The sequence below is a fragment of the Alosa pseudoharengus genome, unplaced genomic scaffold, assembly GCF_046254945.1.
Source record: "Alosa pseudoharengus isolate Yale_2024_CS ecotype anadromous, Long Island Sound unplaced genomic scaffold, YU_APseudo_1.1 YU_APseudo_1.1_scf_23, whole genome shotgun sequence".
Taxonomy (NCBI): Eukaryota; Metazoa; Chordata; class Actinopteri; order Clupeiformes; family Clupeidae; genus Alosa; species Alosa pseudoharengus.
In genome coordinates, this window is record NW_027468685.1 from 28,160,961 (window position 1) to 28,178,460 (window position 17,500).

Sequence of the window (17,500 nt, forward strand, 5' to 3'; positions counted from 1 at the left end):
CTGTCCTGTTTTTTCTCCCTTTTTGGTCTCGCTCTCTCTTCCTCTTTCTCTCTGTCATTTCTGTCTCCTTTTCTTCTTGCCTTCTTCTGGATTGTGGGCAGATCAGACACAGTCTCCAGAGGGAAAGATGCAAGGGGAGAAGGAGAGAGAGAGAGAGAGACAGAGAGAGAGACAGAAAGGGAGCATCAGAGAGAGAGAGAGAGAGAGAGAGAGAGAAAGGGAGCATCAGAGAGAGAGAGAGAGAGAGAGAGAGAGAGAGAAAGGGAGCATCAGAAAGAGAGAGAGAGAGAGAGAGATAAACATCTGTATGAAGTGCGTGTGCGTGTGTGTGTGCAGTACGAAAGTGTGAGTTTGTGTACACATAACTTTTAATGTTATTGTTTTTTTTTCTTTTTCCATAAGTTAATGTCCTGTTTTATTGTTCTTTATACTTTGCAAGCAACACTGCATCTTTACATTTCTATTCCAAAAACATGAATAGAAAAACAGACTCCCAGTGGAGCAAGAGATGGGAGAGGTTTTCAGAGCTAGACTAAAAAATGAGATGTTTTTTCTATAAACAGTAATCTCCCGTAATAAAGTGTAAAATAAGACCGAATAGAACAAGAAGATGAAACAAAACACAAACAGGGCTTCAGGCAACAGAGCACCAATCTCCCGAATAACACCACACCTTCCCTACAGTAAAACACAGAGCAGGGATGAGAAGGAGAGAGAGAGAGAGAGAGAGAGAGAGAGAGAGAGAGAGAGAGAGAGAGAGAGAGAGAGAGAGAGAGAGAGAGAGAGAGAGAGAGAGAGAGAGAGAGAGAGAGAGAGAGAGAGAGAGAGACAAATTGTGGGAACAGAAGGAGAGGAAAAGGGTGTGTGGGACAGGACATAATGAGAGAAAGGAAGATTAAGCAGCGAATGTGCGAATGGCAAGAGACTGAGAAAGGAAATAGAGAGATCATCAGATATACGAAGAAAAGAGAAGAGCGAGGGATGAGAGGAGGAGAAATGTCTGTTCTGTTGAGCAGAAACTGCTGCCTGGCTCTAATAGAGTAAGAGAGAGCTTGAGATAAAAAGAAAAAACGACTAAAGGTGGGAGAGAGGAAGAGAGAGAAAAAGTGAGTGAGCGAGGAAGAGAAGTAATGAAAGGAAGAATAACAGAGAGATAATCAGCCACTAGAAGACAGAAGAGAGTAGAGGAGAGGAGAGGAGGAGATGTGTCTGTGTTAAGCAGAGACTGCTGCCTGATGTTGCCGGTGTCTGCCGGTGAATGGCTCCTCCTGAAAACCTCCTACCGGACTGATGGGGGGATAATGAGGTCAAAAATATCCAGTCAACACTCAGGTGTGAGGAACCACTGCAGGTTTATTCACGATACCGGAAGCAGGTCACTAGCAACAGCATGTTCCAGTAACACTACCCAAAGTTCTCTAGGGCGAAGCCCCATCTTATACATGTTAATTACATTGGTAATACAAATCACATGAGTACAATGGTCTTTTCCAAAAATCCTCATACATGCAGAAATACAACAATACATACACTTCTTGGACATAGCATGTGATCCATGCACCATACGCAAGTCATGGGGCTACTCCAAGTAAGTAGATAATTGGTCAATACAATACATATACATCCTTCAGCATTCTCTTGCCATAGTCTAGTTCCTGCCGGGATATTCCTAATATTACTGCCTAAGGCAGAATACCCTTAACTCGTGACAAAGGGGGTCGCATGACCTTTATTAGAAAATCATGACATGGAGAGAGCAAATGACAGACAAAGCAAAATTGATGCACAGTATTGAATGTATAGAAAGCATACAAAGAATATAAAAAAAATGTAGTCTCCTTCAATAATGCCATGTAGGAAGAGGAGGAGGAGGATAATGAGGGAGTAGAGAATGAAAGAGTGGAGATGAATGGGGTGAATTTGGAGAGGAAAGGAAAAGGGGTTTAGAGAGAGAGAGAGAAAGTGAGGAGGCATATAGAAAGAGAGGGATAGAATGAGACAGTCAACTGGAGAAATGCTAACAGGGAGGCAAAGAGGAAGGGAAGGACTGGAGGATGTGGACAGAGAGGGAGAGCTAGTGAGAGGGAAAAGGAGAGAGAGAGAAAGATGCAGAGGGTGAGTGATTGAAGTCTCCTATATTAGTCTCAGTTTCTTACATGATTACACCAATAAAACTCATAGAATGTCAAAATACTAATCAGCCAGACCTATACCACCATGTTCTAATCAAAGCCCTCCAGTGGCTCCTCACTTCAAGTGGCATTTGCCCTTCATCTACCCACTAAGTGTCATAGCCCTTATTCTCCAACATTACACTGCAACACCCCCCTTCCAACACACACACACACACACACACACACACACACACACACACACACACACACACACACACACACACACACACACACACACACACACAAACACACATACACACACACACACACACACACACACACACACTTTCTCTCTCTCTCTCTCTCTCTCTCCGTTTGTCTCTCTCTCTAGACACTTGAAAGTGTCACATCATGACCAATTTATAACATGCATATTCAATCTACACAGTTTCCATTTCACCCCCTCTCCACCCCCTTCCCAAAACATCTAGATAGATAGATAGATAGATAGATAGATAGATAGATAGATAGATAGATAAATAGATAGATAGATAGATACTTTATTGATCCCCAGGGGAAATTCAAGGTCTCAGCAGCATAAAGGACAGTAGAAGATAAAGAATATGCTAAATATACTAAAATACAAATAATACTAACTAACACTTAATCTAAATCAATTCTAAAAACAGTATCCACATAGTGGTGATGATTAATCAATCAGAGGCGCTTGCAATGACTGAGGCAGGGACTGAGCCTGCGATTCTCTGTGCATAGTAAGGTAAGGTGCTCTGTGTGAATGAGTGGCATGGAGCACCTTACCTTACCTTACTACATCTACAGGATCTACTGAGGCTACCCTCAAGATTGTGTTCTTCCAAGTCTGAGAGAAAGAGAGAGAGAGAATTTTGAATTTTCAAAATCTCTTTATTACAATCTTAAAAATACATCAAGATCAACTTGACACTGTACTCAAAAAGTAAAAGTTAGGAAAGTTACTAATTACAGTTTTTTACAATTGTTTACACACGTTTTCAAAACTCTGTGTCTATTTTTCAAAACTCCACACACAAAACCCACAACTGCTCACACAAAATGCAAAATGCCTCAAATCTCCAGCAAAATGACACACAACATTCAAAATGTCAAAAACACATGTTTAAAGCAAACATTCGCCTCACATTACAAACACTTTTGTCATAATATGACATTTTGGATACATCATGTACATCACACTGTTGCTTAAAACATAAAGCTCTTCTGTCTTAGGCTTTCAATATGTATTTCCATACAAGAGTGAAAGTTACGGTATCAAGAAAGAGAAGTTGAAATACACAGTAAAAATGCAAAGCAATATTGAAACCAAAAATAGTGATTTTTCCCAAATAATTTGCTGTTGTGATTGTGTTGTGTACAGTATTTTACAGCAAACAAGAAAAAAAGCAAAGAAGAATACAGTGACCACCAGATGTACATGGAGTTTTGAAAACACTGATTTTTTTCTTCTTCTAAAGACAAGTGTGTGTGTGTGTGTGTGTGTGTGGGGGTGGGGTCGTGTACAGTATGTATTCATAGGCCTATAGACCCTTTCAACTGCAGAAACTAACAATTCTACAGTAAGCGTTCCTAAGGCATTTCTGGAGGCACAGAAAAATGTATTGAGCTAATGGTACTGTAACATGGGGACAAAAATAGAGTAAAAAGACAAATTTTACATAAAGTCAACTTTTTTTAGAACATTACTGTAAGCTAAAGTCCAATTACTGTATTTTTCTGTACTCTATTTTTAAAGTATCTGCATTGGTTCTGAATATTTCAACCGGAAATCCTTTAGGAGCAGATTGAAAGGGTCTATACCTATATAGAGAGTATATCTATTCATAGACCTATACTAAGGCAATGATTGGATGGTGTTCAGTAAAGTAAAGAGTGTTTGCACATGTGAAGAGAAAGAGTGAAGCACTGGTGATTTAGTGTGGCATTTTGATGGGTCGTATTTGGAGAACGAAATCAAGTTACTTCCTGTTAGATTTTTGTGTGTTAGGTAGAACATTGTGTGTTGTGTTTTGCAAAATGTGTCAATTGTCAATTAGTCAATTGAAAACTGAGTCAAACACTGAGAATTAGTGTATGGTTTTGCAGATTTGGTGTCAGGTTATGATGTTTAGAGGACATGTTTAGAAAATTGTGTGACAAGCAAAGATTTAGTGTGTAAGCAGTTGAAAAAAACTGTAATGTGCAATCTGTAGCTTGTCATTATCGACAACACACATCACGCTGTTGTAGCACCATTTTTTCTCAAAAACATCAAGATACATTAAGATATCAACAGAGAGAGAGAGAGAGGGAAAGAGAGAGAGCACAGCCCTTAAAAAGAAACACATATTCACATATTTGTTTCCTTTCCCTGTATCTCCCGCTAGTCCTCAGAGACGAAGGGCAAACGAGTGGAGAGATGGAGAGATAAAGAGAGGATAAAGAGAGAAAGAGAGAAGCTCCAGGTGAAGGACTGCTCTGTGCACATCACACAATAAAGTGATAACAAATAAACACCAGATGGAGAGAAAAACACTGACAGAGAGGAAGTAGAGAAGAAAAGGCGTTTGAGAAGTGAGGCCCAACAGAGTTAATGCCCAAAACATATATTTTATTTAGCATAAAGACTGCTTAAACAGGAGCCTTCCTTTTATTTTGATTTGGCTCGGAAAGTTAACTTACAACCCCCCAACCCTTCCACCACTGGCATCCACAGAATTTATCGCGGTCAGAGATCTCATGTGCTTGACTGTGTCTGAATTATTGATATATAGTTCAGGAAACATCTAGAGTAAAACCTGAAGTAGTGTTCCACTTATCTTCCTCCTCTGGCCAATAGCCTGTCAGCTCCTGCTCTCTCTGTGGCTGTATTGGTAAAGCCTTGCAACATGTTCAGGTCCCTTGAACCCCAGGGGGAAATCCATCAGAACTCGACGGACAATGGGGTATCTAGCTTTCTAATATCTATGGTTTTGATGCCATGTGCCTTTGTTGTGGCCTAAATCCCGCCTTCAACTCTTGTGCCACTCCCTGTTTTTTCCCGTTCATCAGTCTGCTTGCGGTGCGTTCATGCGCATGGGAAAAAACATTTTTTCCAGGGATAACATCATCATTCACGTCACTTCATATGGGAATAAGAGGTGGGAAACTGGGGAAAGATTTTGCTAAGTGAGTTGCCCAGTTAGGGGCTCGTCGTCACTTTTGTCATCATTTTGTAGTTCATTTGTAGCCATTGTGGACTTTGTCCAACAGTTTTAATGTGAACTTAGGAATTTGCCGTTTTTGTCACTTGAAAGTTGCATATCCTTCTTTCACAATCGTCTTACACCATGTCTTTAAGCAAATACACTTGTTTATTTCAGATTAGTGAGCGTATGCTTTAACCTTTGTTGTGGCATCCATGTTTTCCACACATTCCGACGGCAAAGCACATGAACACTCACAGTGAGAAAAACAGCGTAATCACGGGGGGTGGTCCCTGATATTCCCAGATGGCATGAATGCACCATTATTATCTGTATTGATTTATTCTCGCCCAATGATCTGACCTCCTAGTATTTAAGTTCGGTTTATTTTCCGTTCTTTGTCAGATTGTATCTGATTGGTTTGGAGAACTTTGTGCCTGTTAAGTTTGAACTGCTGGTTTTCTGTGGATATTCTGCCTGTTTCTGCTTGGATTTTGTATGTTGCCTGTTTTGGATACTCAGCCTGGATCTTTTGTGTTTGGCCCTTTCTGGAACTTTTGCGTTTGACCTCGTCCCTTTGGATTGTATCTCTTGTGCTTTGCCTCGTTTGTTAGCTGCTTGTAAAAATAAAACTGAACTACGCAAATTTTCTGGTCTGCATTTGGGTCTTTGCCTACAAGCCCTAAAAAAAAGTTTATATTCAATCAGCATTTTAGTGATATTCTGCCTAAAGGATATTTATGTTTTTTTTTTTGTTTTTTTTTGGCTAGAGAAGTATGAGACGTATTGCCATGAGCATTGTTTGTTGAGAGACTTGGCAGTATTTGCTAAGTAAGGCACTATTGATCTCTGGTGCCCTAAAACCCCTCACCCACCTATTCATCTCAGCATGTGTCTGTATAGGCTTTTGCAGACTCACCTCTGTGTGTATGTGTGTGTGTATGTGTGTGTTTGTGTATGTGTGTGTGTGTGTGTGTGTGTGTGTGTGTGTGTGTATGTGTGTGTGTGTGACTGTAGGAATATGTGTGTGTATTTGAACAACACATTTCTTCAGAGGACTCTGAAAGATGGTAAGGCTTTTCGTCTTAGCATTTGAGATCACAGAAGCTCAGAATTCTCTCTCTCTCTCTCTCTCTCTCTCCATTTTCTCTGTGTCTCTCTCTCCATCTCTCCCTTTCTCTCCCCCACCCCTGAAATGGACCTACTCAAGACGGTGCAATTTCACCATCATGTCTAAAGAGTCTTTAAGAAGCCACTACACTCTATGGTCATAAAGACATCATCAACTCCTCAGCGCCCCCCCCCCCCCCCCCCCCCCACACACACACACACACGACACACACACACACACACACACACACACACACACACACGACACACACACACCACATCACACCACACACACACACACACACACACACAGAATCCCTGTGAGAATCCCCAAGGATCATCCGACTCACTGATGGAGCGTTTGCCCTCTCACTGTCTGTGGAAAGTGGAAAACTGGAGATGGGATGGTGCTGTGTTGTGGTGTGGTGTGTTGTGGTGTATGGACCAGCTGGCATTACAGATTGTCTCTTTCCTGTGTGTTGTTAGGGTAACGTTAGCACTGTGGCATTACAGAGTGTCTCTTTCCTGTGTGTTGTTAGGGTAGCGTTAGCACTTTGGCATTACAGAGTGTCTCTTTCCTGTGTGGTGTTAGGGTAGCGTTAGCACTGTGGCATTACAGAGTGTCTCTTTCCTGTGTGTTGTTAGGGTAGCGTTAGCACTGTGGCATTACAGAGTGTGTCTTTCCTGTGTGGTGTTAGGGTAGCGTTAGCACTGTGGCATTACAGAGTGTCTCTTTCCTGTGTGTTGTTAGGGTAGCGTTAGCACTTTGGCATTACAGAGTGTCTCTTTCCTGTGTGGTGTTAGGGTAGCGTTAGCACTGTGGCATTACAGAGTGTCTCTTTCCTGTGTGGTGTTAGGGTAGCGTTAGCACTGTGGCATTACAGAGTGTCTCTTTCCTGTGTGGTGTTAGGGTAGCGTTAGCACTTTGGCATTACAGAGTGTCTCTTTCCTGTGTGGTGTTAGGGTAGCGTTAGCACTGTAGCATTACAGAGTGTCTCTTTCCTGTGTGGTGTTAGGGTAGCGTTAGCACTGTGGCGCTGCTCTGTAAATGGCAAAATCTGCATCACCGCTTGTATAAATACCAACACAGACCAGCAGGAATGCATCAAACTGCTGAATAGCACAGAACTCTCAAGGAGAAAGGAAAAAGAGAGAGCGAGAGAGAGAGAGGCAGAGATCATTCGATATCACAGAACTGAAAGAGGTGGAGAGATGTATAGAAAAGGCATGGAGAGTGTGTGAGAGAGAGAGAGGGAGAGAGAAGGATGACAAATGAGTTCTCACATTTTCCCTACCAGTCGACCGCTACTGCCCTTAAGATGTCATCTGGTGTGAATCTAGTGGTGTATGGGAACACATCAACAGTATATGAATACATGAGTGGAAGTGATGTGAGTGCGAAGGCAGGATTTTAGGGGAAATACTTCCTGCCTTCAGAAGAAAGACATTGAAGAGGAAGTGTGTGTGGCCCTCTACACACAATGCCTCAGGCCAGTCAGCTGTGAGTATGTGCGGGCATATTTATTAAGCAGATAGCCCGCATGCTAACTGTCATTTAGAGGAGACTGAACGCATCGATTTGAGACATTGATTCAGATGACGCATGTGTCTCTGTCTTTATCTTTTTTCCCTGTGTCTGATCCCTCTCCCTCCCTCCCTCCCTCCCTCCTCTCTCTCTCCCTCGTTCTCTCCTTCCTTCTCTCTCTCTTTCTCCCCTCCTTTATTCTCTCTCTCCCTCCTTTATTCTGTCTCCCTCCATCATTCTCTCTCTCTCTCTCTCTCGTGTCTCTGTGCCCTCCCTTGCTTACCAGAGGGAGAATAGTATTATTGATGATTGTAGAGGTGGAAAAGCTTAAAGGAGAATAACAAGAGAATATGAAGATAAAGGCTTCCTCTGCCTCCACCGTATCACACTGCCCTCCTTCACATACCACTCCTCCTTTTCTTCCCTCCCCCTCTCTCTCCACCTCTCTCTGCCTTACTGTATGTCTCTCGTTCCCTATGTTTCTCTCTCTGCATACACGGCACATGATGCACATGTGTGTCGGTTACTCTGTGTCTGTGCTTGTTCTTCTGAATCTCTTTCTTTTTCAGCCCATTCCCTCCTTTATCTATCTCTGTTTCTCTCTCTCATCCCCATGTTTCTCCCTCTCTTCTTCTCTTCCTCCCTCTCTTCCTCTCTCCCTCTCTCTCTTCCTCCCTCTCTCCCTCTCTTCCTCCCTCTCTCCCTCTCTCTCTCTCTCTATCTCTCTTTGTCTGTTTCTGTCCCTGTCCCTCCTTTTCTCTCTCTCTACCTCTACCTCTTTGCCTCTCTCTGTTTCTCTCTTGCCTTTCCCTCCCTACTCTCTCTGTACTCTGTACTATTTGTTTCATCTTTATCTTTTCACTTCTCTCCATCTCTGTCTTTCTCTCCCTCCACCCATCTTCCTCTCTGTCTCAGTCGTTCGTTCTCTGGCCGTTCTGGGTTTTCCCATTTGCTCTTTCTGTGTCTGTTTTTGTACCCATCTATCTTACTGGGTGTCCTCTCTCTCTAACTCTCTCACACACATTTCTCTCTCTCTCACACACACACTGATTCACCATCTCTCTCACACCCCCATCTCTCTCTCTCTCTCTATCTCTCTTTCACTCCCCATATCTCTCGCTCCCACCTTTCCTCCTTCTGTCTCTCCCTGTCTTTCACTCCCCCATCTCCTTCTTTCCCCTATACCCCTCTCTCTCTCTCTCTCTCTCTCTCTTGTGTGTGTGTGCTGTGTGTAAAGTGGATAAATCTGGGCAGACCTGTGTCACAGGGGTCTGTGCTCCGTGCTCCGATATGAATTCAGCACGCCGCTGCCACCGCCGCTGTACACACACACACACACACACACACGCATACACTCACTCACACACACACACACACACACACACACACACACACACACACACACACACACACACACACACACACACACACACACATACGCCACATCCCTCCTAATCTCCTAATGTTTGTTCCCTCGTCCTTGGCAGGGTCACAGGGGAAATAGATGTGGCCTTATCTGCTTTTATGGATTTATGGAGAATTTTTCCGCACCGTGTATTTTTAGCAGAGTTTCCTGTCTCCTTTTTACCTTCTTTTCCACCCTCTCTCTCTCTTCCTCTCTCTCTCTGTCTCACACTCTTTTCCTTTCTCTCTCTCTCATTCTCTCTCTCTCTCGGCCTTTACTTTCTTTGTCTCTTCTTTTTTTATATGCCAGAGGGGCTAACAAAGATTGGCATTCAGATCCAGTTAACGTCCACATCACGGAGTTATTATTATCATTAGCCTTGCCTTAATTAAAGCATAAATCAGTTTGATTGCATTCATTAAACGTGTTTCCCCAAGAGTCTTGAGACTCGGAGAAACACACACCCCACCCATTACCTTACCCTCCCATAGGTGCTATGAGGTGGAAGAATGATGGTCTGAAATGTTTCAAAAATTGGATTTATGAAACCGATATGGAGGTCATCTGCATTCTTGCCACAAGCACACATGTGTATTGACCTGGTGCCACCACTAGATGGTGTCTCCTGTGGACGTGAATCATCTTGGTCAGACTAGATACAAACAGCCTCCCATAAGGCATGAAGATCTTGATGGGCAATCTGCAAGGATATCGCCTCACCATCTGTGTCTCTGTGGTCTTTAACCAGAAGTGTGTTAAACGATATTGGTAGCCCAGTGTGCCAGATATACACACACGTACACACACTCACTCTCACACACACACACACACCACGGTTGTTTGGCAGGAGAGGACTTGTCACGGTCGCCTCGGTGTATATCAAGTTACTACCCCCCGGGGGCCCACTTCTCTTGCCACCTTGTGAGGCAAAAACTGAATTTGGCCCCAATCCCCCAATAGCTTACCCCCGCCTCAGGGAGCCTCTCTCTTCCACTGGTGTGTGTGTGTCTGTGTGTGTGTGTGTGTGTGTGTGTGTGTGTGTGGCGAATGGACAATCCAAGAAGTGTACTGACTGAGATACTCACACAATGATATGACCCAGATATGGAGCCTCATATGTGATCCCCATGTCAACTTCCTGGGTGGGCGTCCAGGGAGAAGTTCCACCAGAGTGGGAGAGCAAAACATTCAAGTGTGTGTCAAAGATACGGCACAGTCCTATTTTACACTCCCTTTCGCCAGCAGTGGAGAGGCTGTCAGAAATGGAAAATGGGTGCCATCACCAATTAGGACCTTGGTTCACATCTGCTGATATTGGTCTCCCAGTGACTAAGCCTGGCAGGCAGAGAGAGGGAGAGAGAGAGAGAGAGAGAGAGAGAGAGAGAGAGAGAGAGAGAGAGAGAGAGAGAGAGAGAGAGAGAGAGAGAGAGAGAGAAGAGAGAGAGAGAGAGCGCTTAGTTGAGCTCCAGGGTTTGTTGTGGTGGATGTGTGCTCCATACAAATGTGACGTGACTAGGGGGATATGAGCTAGCATTAGGGCTATTTTAAGCCGGACTTACCGCGGGCTGTGTGACATATTTGAATGATTGACAAAACCACATTTTGAAGAAAGAAAAAAAAAAGTTGGAAATCATGCCAGTGCACTTTGTAATATCGGCCTCGTTCCACATGGCTACATAATAATACATGTGTGTGTGTGTGTGTGTGTGTGTGTGTGTGTGTGTGTGTGTGTGTGTGTGTGTGTGAGAGAGAAACAGACAGACACCAGTCAGAGATTTAATCCATATCTCTGTGTGTTGGTTTCTGTGGAAAATAAAATGATTCCTCTAAGCACCCGTTCACAAATTCAAACCCCACAGAGGGTCTTGTTTACTCGATGCCACCAGGGAAATGGAGGAGAGAGGAAACAACATCTCCTCTAAATTTAGCTATTTCTATCGGTTTGATTATTTCCTAGCTGCACAACCTCAATTAAAAAGCTCTTCACACATCACCTACTCCTCTGGGTATTGTTTTGTTTGTGTGTGTGTTTGTGTGTATGTGTGTGTTTGTGTGTGTGTGTGTGTGTGTAAATGTGTGTGTGTGTGAGTATGTGGGTGTGACGTGTGTGTGTGTGTGTGTGTGTGTGTGTGTGTGTGTGTGTGTGTGTGTGTGTGTTTTGTTTACGTACACATGGTTAGTCATGGCCGTCACTGATATGAGAATGACGGTACAGTATCCTCTTGGAAACTTAGCTTGATGTCTCAGCGCAGGACTTACTTATGCTCTTATGACTTGGTGTGTGTGTGTGTGTGTGCTTGTGTATATGTGATGTCCACTGGCTGCAATTCTGTATGGCAGCTAGGAGTGACTCTGTGCGGCTTGTCAGTGTTTGTGTGTGTGTGTGTGTGTGTGTGGGGGGGGGGGTGTTGGGAGCTAGTTTGCGTGTCTGTGTGTGTGTGTCTGTGAATGTGGGTATATGTGACACATAGTGCTGACAGAAGCGTTTGAGTTGGGTTCCCTAAGGCATTGTGTTAATAACTGTACCTGCCAATGCAGAGGGAGGTGCTGCTTGGAAGGTCACCATAATTTATTTTACCGTGTGTGTGTGCGTGCGTGCGTGTGTGCGTGTGTTTGGTTTATCTTCATGGGTGTAGTGTTCAGTGTGTATGTGTGTGTGAGAGAGGACAGTAGAAGTAGTAGAGATAATGAAGCAACACATCACGTAGTTGCTACAGGCAGGTTGTCTCTGTGTGTGTCGCTGTGTGTGTGTGTGTGTGTGTGTGTGTGTGTGTGTTTGTTCATCTGCATATGTCTTCCCCAAAAAGTGTTATTGTGTGTATGTGTGTGTGTGAGAGAGAGAGAGACATAGATGATGAAGTATGCGTCATTGCGCTGGTTGCTTGGAGCATGTGTGTGTATATGTGTGTAAATCATTTTGTGTGTGTGCGTGTGTCTCCCTCTCCACTTGATTTTAACTACTCTCCCAGCTGTCATTACCGCCTAATAACCATGTCACTGTGATTAATGACAAGCCCCTATCAGGGCAAAAGCACACGCACAGTTGCTCTGATCACACCCCCTGTGGACTACACTACCCACAATGCACCCCACCCCTCTCCACAAAATTACACAGCTCCCTCTCTCAGGTGCGCCCTGTATTAGAAACAATTGCTTCCCCATCTGGACTGAGGCGCGTAAGTGATTGGCCTCTTAGATCTGGGAGTCACAGAGGGGATTGGCTCTGCAGCGTGATCAATAGCTGACTCAGTCGAGACCAGGCGCATTAAGGAGGCTTTAGGCATTTGCCGCACTGTGTTCTAATGGCTGGGTTATGTATATGCAAAGATACACTGTGTCCTAATGGCTGGGTTATGTGCAAATATACACTGTGTTCTAACGACTGGGTTATGTGCATGTATACACTGTGTTCTAACGACTGGGTTATGTGCAAAGATACACTGTGTTCTAATGACTGGGTTATGTGCAAAGATACACTGTGTTCTAATGACTGGGTTATGTGCAAAGATACACTGTGTTCTAATGACTGGGTTATGTGCAAATATACACTGTGTTCTAACGACTGGGTTATGTGCATGTATACACTGTGTTCTAATGACTGAGTTATGTATGTAATTACTGTGTTCTAATGACTGGGTTATGTATTTATGCATGTATACCGTGTGTTCTAATGACTGGGTTATGTATATGCATGTATACAGTGTGTTCTAATGACTGGGTTATGCATGTATACAGTGTGTTCTAACGACTGGGTTATGTGCATGTATACACTGTGTTCTAATGACTGAGTTATGTATGCAATTACTGTGTTCTAATGACTGGGTTATGTATTTATGCATGTATACAGTGTATTATAATGACTGGGTTATGTATTTATGCATGCATACAGTACCCATAGGCCAAAGTGGCTTTTACCTTTAATTGAGATGGAAGTAGGATTGGGAAATGACCATGGGTCAGGATAGGACCTGGGTACCCTGGGCACATACAGTAGACCCAAATGTGGTATGCATGCTGCTCTTGCACCATAGCTCTCCCAGCACAGGGATTATTGAACAAACTTCATATATTATATAGTATATAATATATAGTATATAATATATTATATTATAGTATACACTATTATAATATATAGTAATATATATATGAAGTTTGTTCAATAATCCCTGTTATGGTTGTATTTAATGGGATGCATACTGATATATACTGTATATGGTTGTACTTTACAATGAGCTGCATATACTCAACAAAGTCAGATATTTTTGTAATATACACTGTATATATTACTGTGTGACGTTTCTGGAATGAACTTTGGTATATACGGCTAAGTCTGATATTTATAGACAGCATCCTTATGCCTTACAACGTTATTTGGTATGGATGCGGCTGAGCTCTGTCCTGGACACGGCCCTAGTCCTCATCTAGTCTTTTCCAACATTGCCGGTGGTTTGCATTCCTCCAGGTGTTTTTGGAATCCCTTTGGCAAATCACAGCACAACGCTCTTGTTGTGTCTTGTTTGTTTATATGTTTTTTTGCTTGTTTTTGTTTTTGGGCTTCATTCTCTTTTTTATTGTGCGCCATTTTCTCTCTTCACTCTTTCTAGCAGACCCCTTCTCATCCCTGTGTTGTGTTGGGTTGGTGCTTGAGACTGTAGAGGCTCACAGCCGAAAGGAGCACAGCGCTCTCAGAGTGGCACTCAGACACGTAAACACGTCCAGGGAGAGAGACATGTTATGGGGGGCAAGACGCTGATCACACACACACACACACACACACACACACACACACACACACACACACACACAGAGGCAGACACGTACACAAACAAACACTCAAACAGATTCCCTCAAGATATGTGTCAAGTGTCAAGTCAGAATGTTTGTGTTGCTGCCATACCTTTACCTTTGTAGATAAACACACACACACACACACACACACACATGCACACACACATGCACACACACACACACACACACACACACACACACACAATCACAGACACACACACACACACACACACAAAGATCATGTTAATACCTGCAGTTTCTCCTTTAGACTGCTTCAGAACACCAAGGCCACTTCAGAAGCAACACACACACAACACACACACACACACACACACACACACACACACACACAGACACAGAGACACACACAAACAAACACACACAACCAAAGCGTGGGGCCACATCCGTCAGCCTGATTTCTCCCAGTGGGCGGTTTGGTTCTCCCTGGCAGGGTCAGAGGTCGAAGTTCAGAAGCCGTTTGGCAGGGGTGGCTACCCCAGAGAGAGGGGGGTCCACTCAGGCAGATGGGCGTCTTGACAGTGAGCGTCTTGTTGAGCACGGCAGCCTGCTGACCCCCGTCTGTTCTGTTTCTCTCTCTCCCTTTCTCTCTCTCTCTTTCTCTCTCCCCCCTCTCTCTCTCTATGGCTCTGTCATCACTCTCTCTTCCTCTTCTCTTATAAATGTTGTTTTTTTCAGAGTCAAATATTCTTGTCTATGTCTAGATACAGTGTTGGCAAAACACAGAGAACTTTATCTCTCTCTCTCTCTTCTCTCTATCCCTCTATCTCTCTTTTCAGTTCACTCAATACTACTCTCTATTTCTACCTCTTATTTCTATGAACTCTATTTGTATCTATGGCTTCAATTGGGATTGTTCACTCTGATTTCCTGTCATGTATGTAAGGCACACTGAAGTACTTCTGTGTGTGAAATGTGCTACAGTATATAAATAATCTTGCCTTGCCTTGCCTGTCTCTTCCTGGTGACTAAAGGAGTTCTCTCTCTCTCTATTCTGACCTCAGGCTCCTTCATGATGGTGAACTCTTCCCAGCATGCCGCGGGGCACCGGGCCCACCTGCTGCTGCGCTCCCTGAGCGAGAACGACACACACTGCGTGCAGTTCAGCTATTTCCTGTACAGCCGCGACGGCCACAGCCCCGGAACGCTGCGTGTCTTTGTGCGCGTCAACGGCGGGCCCCTGGGCAATCCCGTGTGGAACGTGACCGGCTCGCACGGACGCAAGTGGCACCAGGTGGAACTGGCCGTCAGCACTTTCTGGCCCAGCGAGTATCAGGTGAGCACGCACACACACATGCATATGCACACACACATGCATATGCATATGGACACACATGCATACACACACACACACATACACACACACATGCATATGAACACACATGCATACGCACACACATGCATACGCACATGCACACAAGCACATACACATACACATACACATACTGTACACATGCACATACACACACACACACACACACACACACACACACACACACACATGCACACAAGCACATACACATACGCATACACATACACATACTGTACGCATGCACATACACACACACACACACACACACACACACACACACATGCATATGGACACACATGCATACGCACACGCACACAAGCACATACACACACACACACACACACGCACATATTCACACACACACACACACACACACACACACACACACACACACACAGACAGAGACATACACATGCGCACACAGATACACACACACACACACAGGCATATGCACACGCACACACATGTGCATACGCACGCACACTTGCACACACACACAAATTGGAAATACACAGAAAGCCTTGCACACGTACATGGACATGTAAATATTGTAGATAAAAATGCTAATAATTCACCATCTAGGTTAAATTACAGGCATAAACCGTTATTCAAATCCACTTGTATGGGAATATGTGTGTATTTGTATAGGCATAATGTGGCTACTTGCTTCAATACACAACCATTTACACTCATGCAAATATCATGCAAATATCACACTCACACGTAGCGCAGCACAAAGACAAATGCTCCTCACAAACTAACATGAACACACACACACACACACACACACACACACACACACACACACACACACACACACACATAATGGGAGCTCTCTGAAGCCCTCTTTGGTTTGTTTGTGCTCTCATATATGCCATAATAAAGGAGTGGACTCAGGAGCCTAGTGAGATTTAATAGAAATGAGATCCTTGCAGCCTGATTCATATCTACAACATGATGTTTACTGCAATTAAGACCAAGCTGCTAGCCGTCCAGGGATCATGTTCAATACCCGCTATAAATCACACCAATTCTTCTATCCAGTTGTGTTATCGGATTTTCACAAAATGGCCATTTCAAAGTCCTCCTGCCCCTGAAAATAATTCTATCGGCAAACACTTATAGGCACTTTTCTCTGGGGGACCAAGGAGACCAATAATAACGACTCTTGCATGCCAGGCATCTCACCGCCTATTCACACACACACACACACACACACACACACACACACACACACACACACACACACACACACACACACACCACACACACACATGTACACGTGCGGCACCTGTTAAACAAATTGGTGTCAACTCCCAGTTAGCGTAGCAGGCGTCGGAGGCCATCACTGCGCGGGTTTTTCTTAATGATGCCCGCCTGGCCCCCATGTCACCTCGTTAGAGCCTGTGATTTATCTCTGGGTGCAGTCGCTCATTTGCCCTGGCCAAAAAGAAAAGAGAGAAAAGGAGCGGGGGAGTGAGTGAACGAGTGAACAGAGGAGTGAGGAGCTAGAGCGAACGAAGGGATGGGCGGAGCCATCTGTCCGGGGGGGCTGCCCACACCATCAATTGACCTCGACTGCAAGTGACCGCTGTTATACCCCCCTTCCACTCCTCCAACCACACACACACGCACACACACACACATGCACACACACACACACACACACACACACACACACACACACACACACACACACATGCACACACACACACACACACACGCGCGCACACACACACACACACGCGCGCACACACACACACACACACACACGCACACGCACACGCACACACACACGGCCCACTTGGCGGCTGACCCCCCGCTGGCCGGCTACTGCGCCTGTGGCCAGCTGGGCGCCTGTTTCGGTAACCTTGGCCCGTGCAGGGAGCCGCTCTGGATCAATCAAGAGAAGCTTAATGAGATTACAGGGTCCGCGGACGAATCAATGTGGACGAGACGCCACCACCACCTCAGCCACCGCCGCAGTCTCACCAGGAAAAGGAGGGAGGA

General features: G+C 44.4%; 1 protein-coding gene across 1 annotated transcript in view; it reads left to right on the top strand.

Moving 5' to 3' along the window:
• ptprua (protein tyrosine phosphatase receptor type Ua) overlaps positions 1-17,500 on the top strand; it is a 200,781-nt gene that overhangs the window by 81,850 nt on the left and 101,431 nt on the right. The window contains exon 3 of the mRNA XM_076301037.1: positions 15,183-15,454. Coding sequence (XP_076157152.1) covers positions 15,183-15,454 — 272 coding nt within the window. The remainder of the gene's footprint in view (positions 1-15,182; positions 15,455-17,500) is intronic.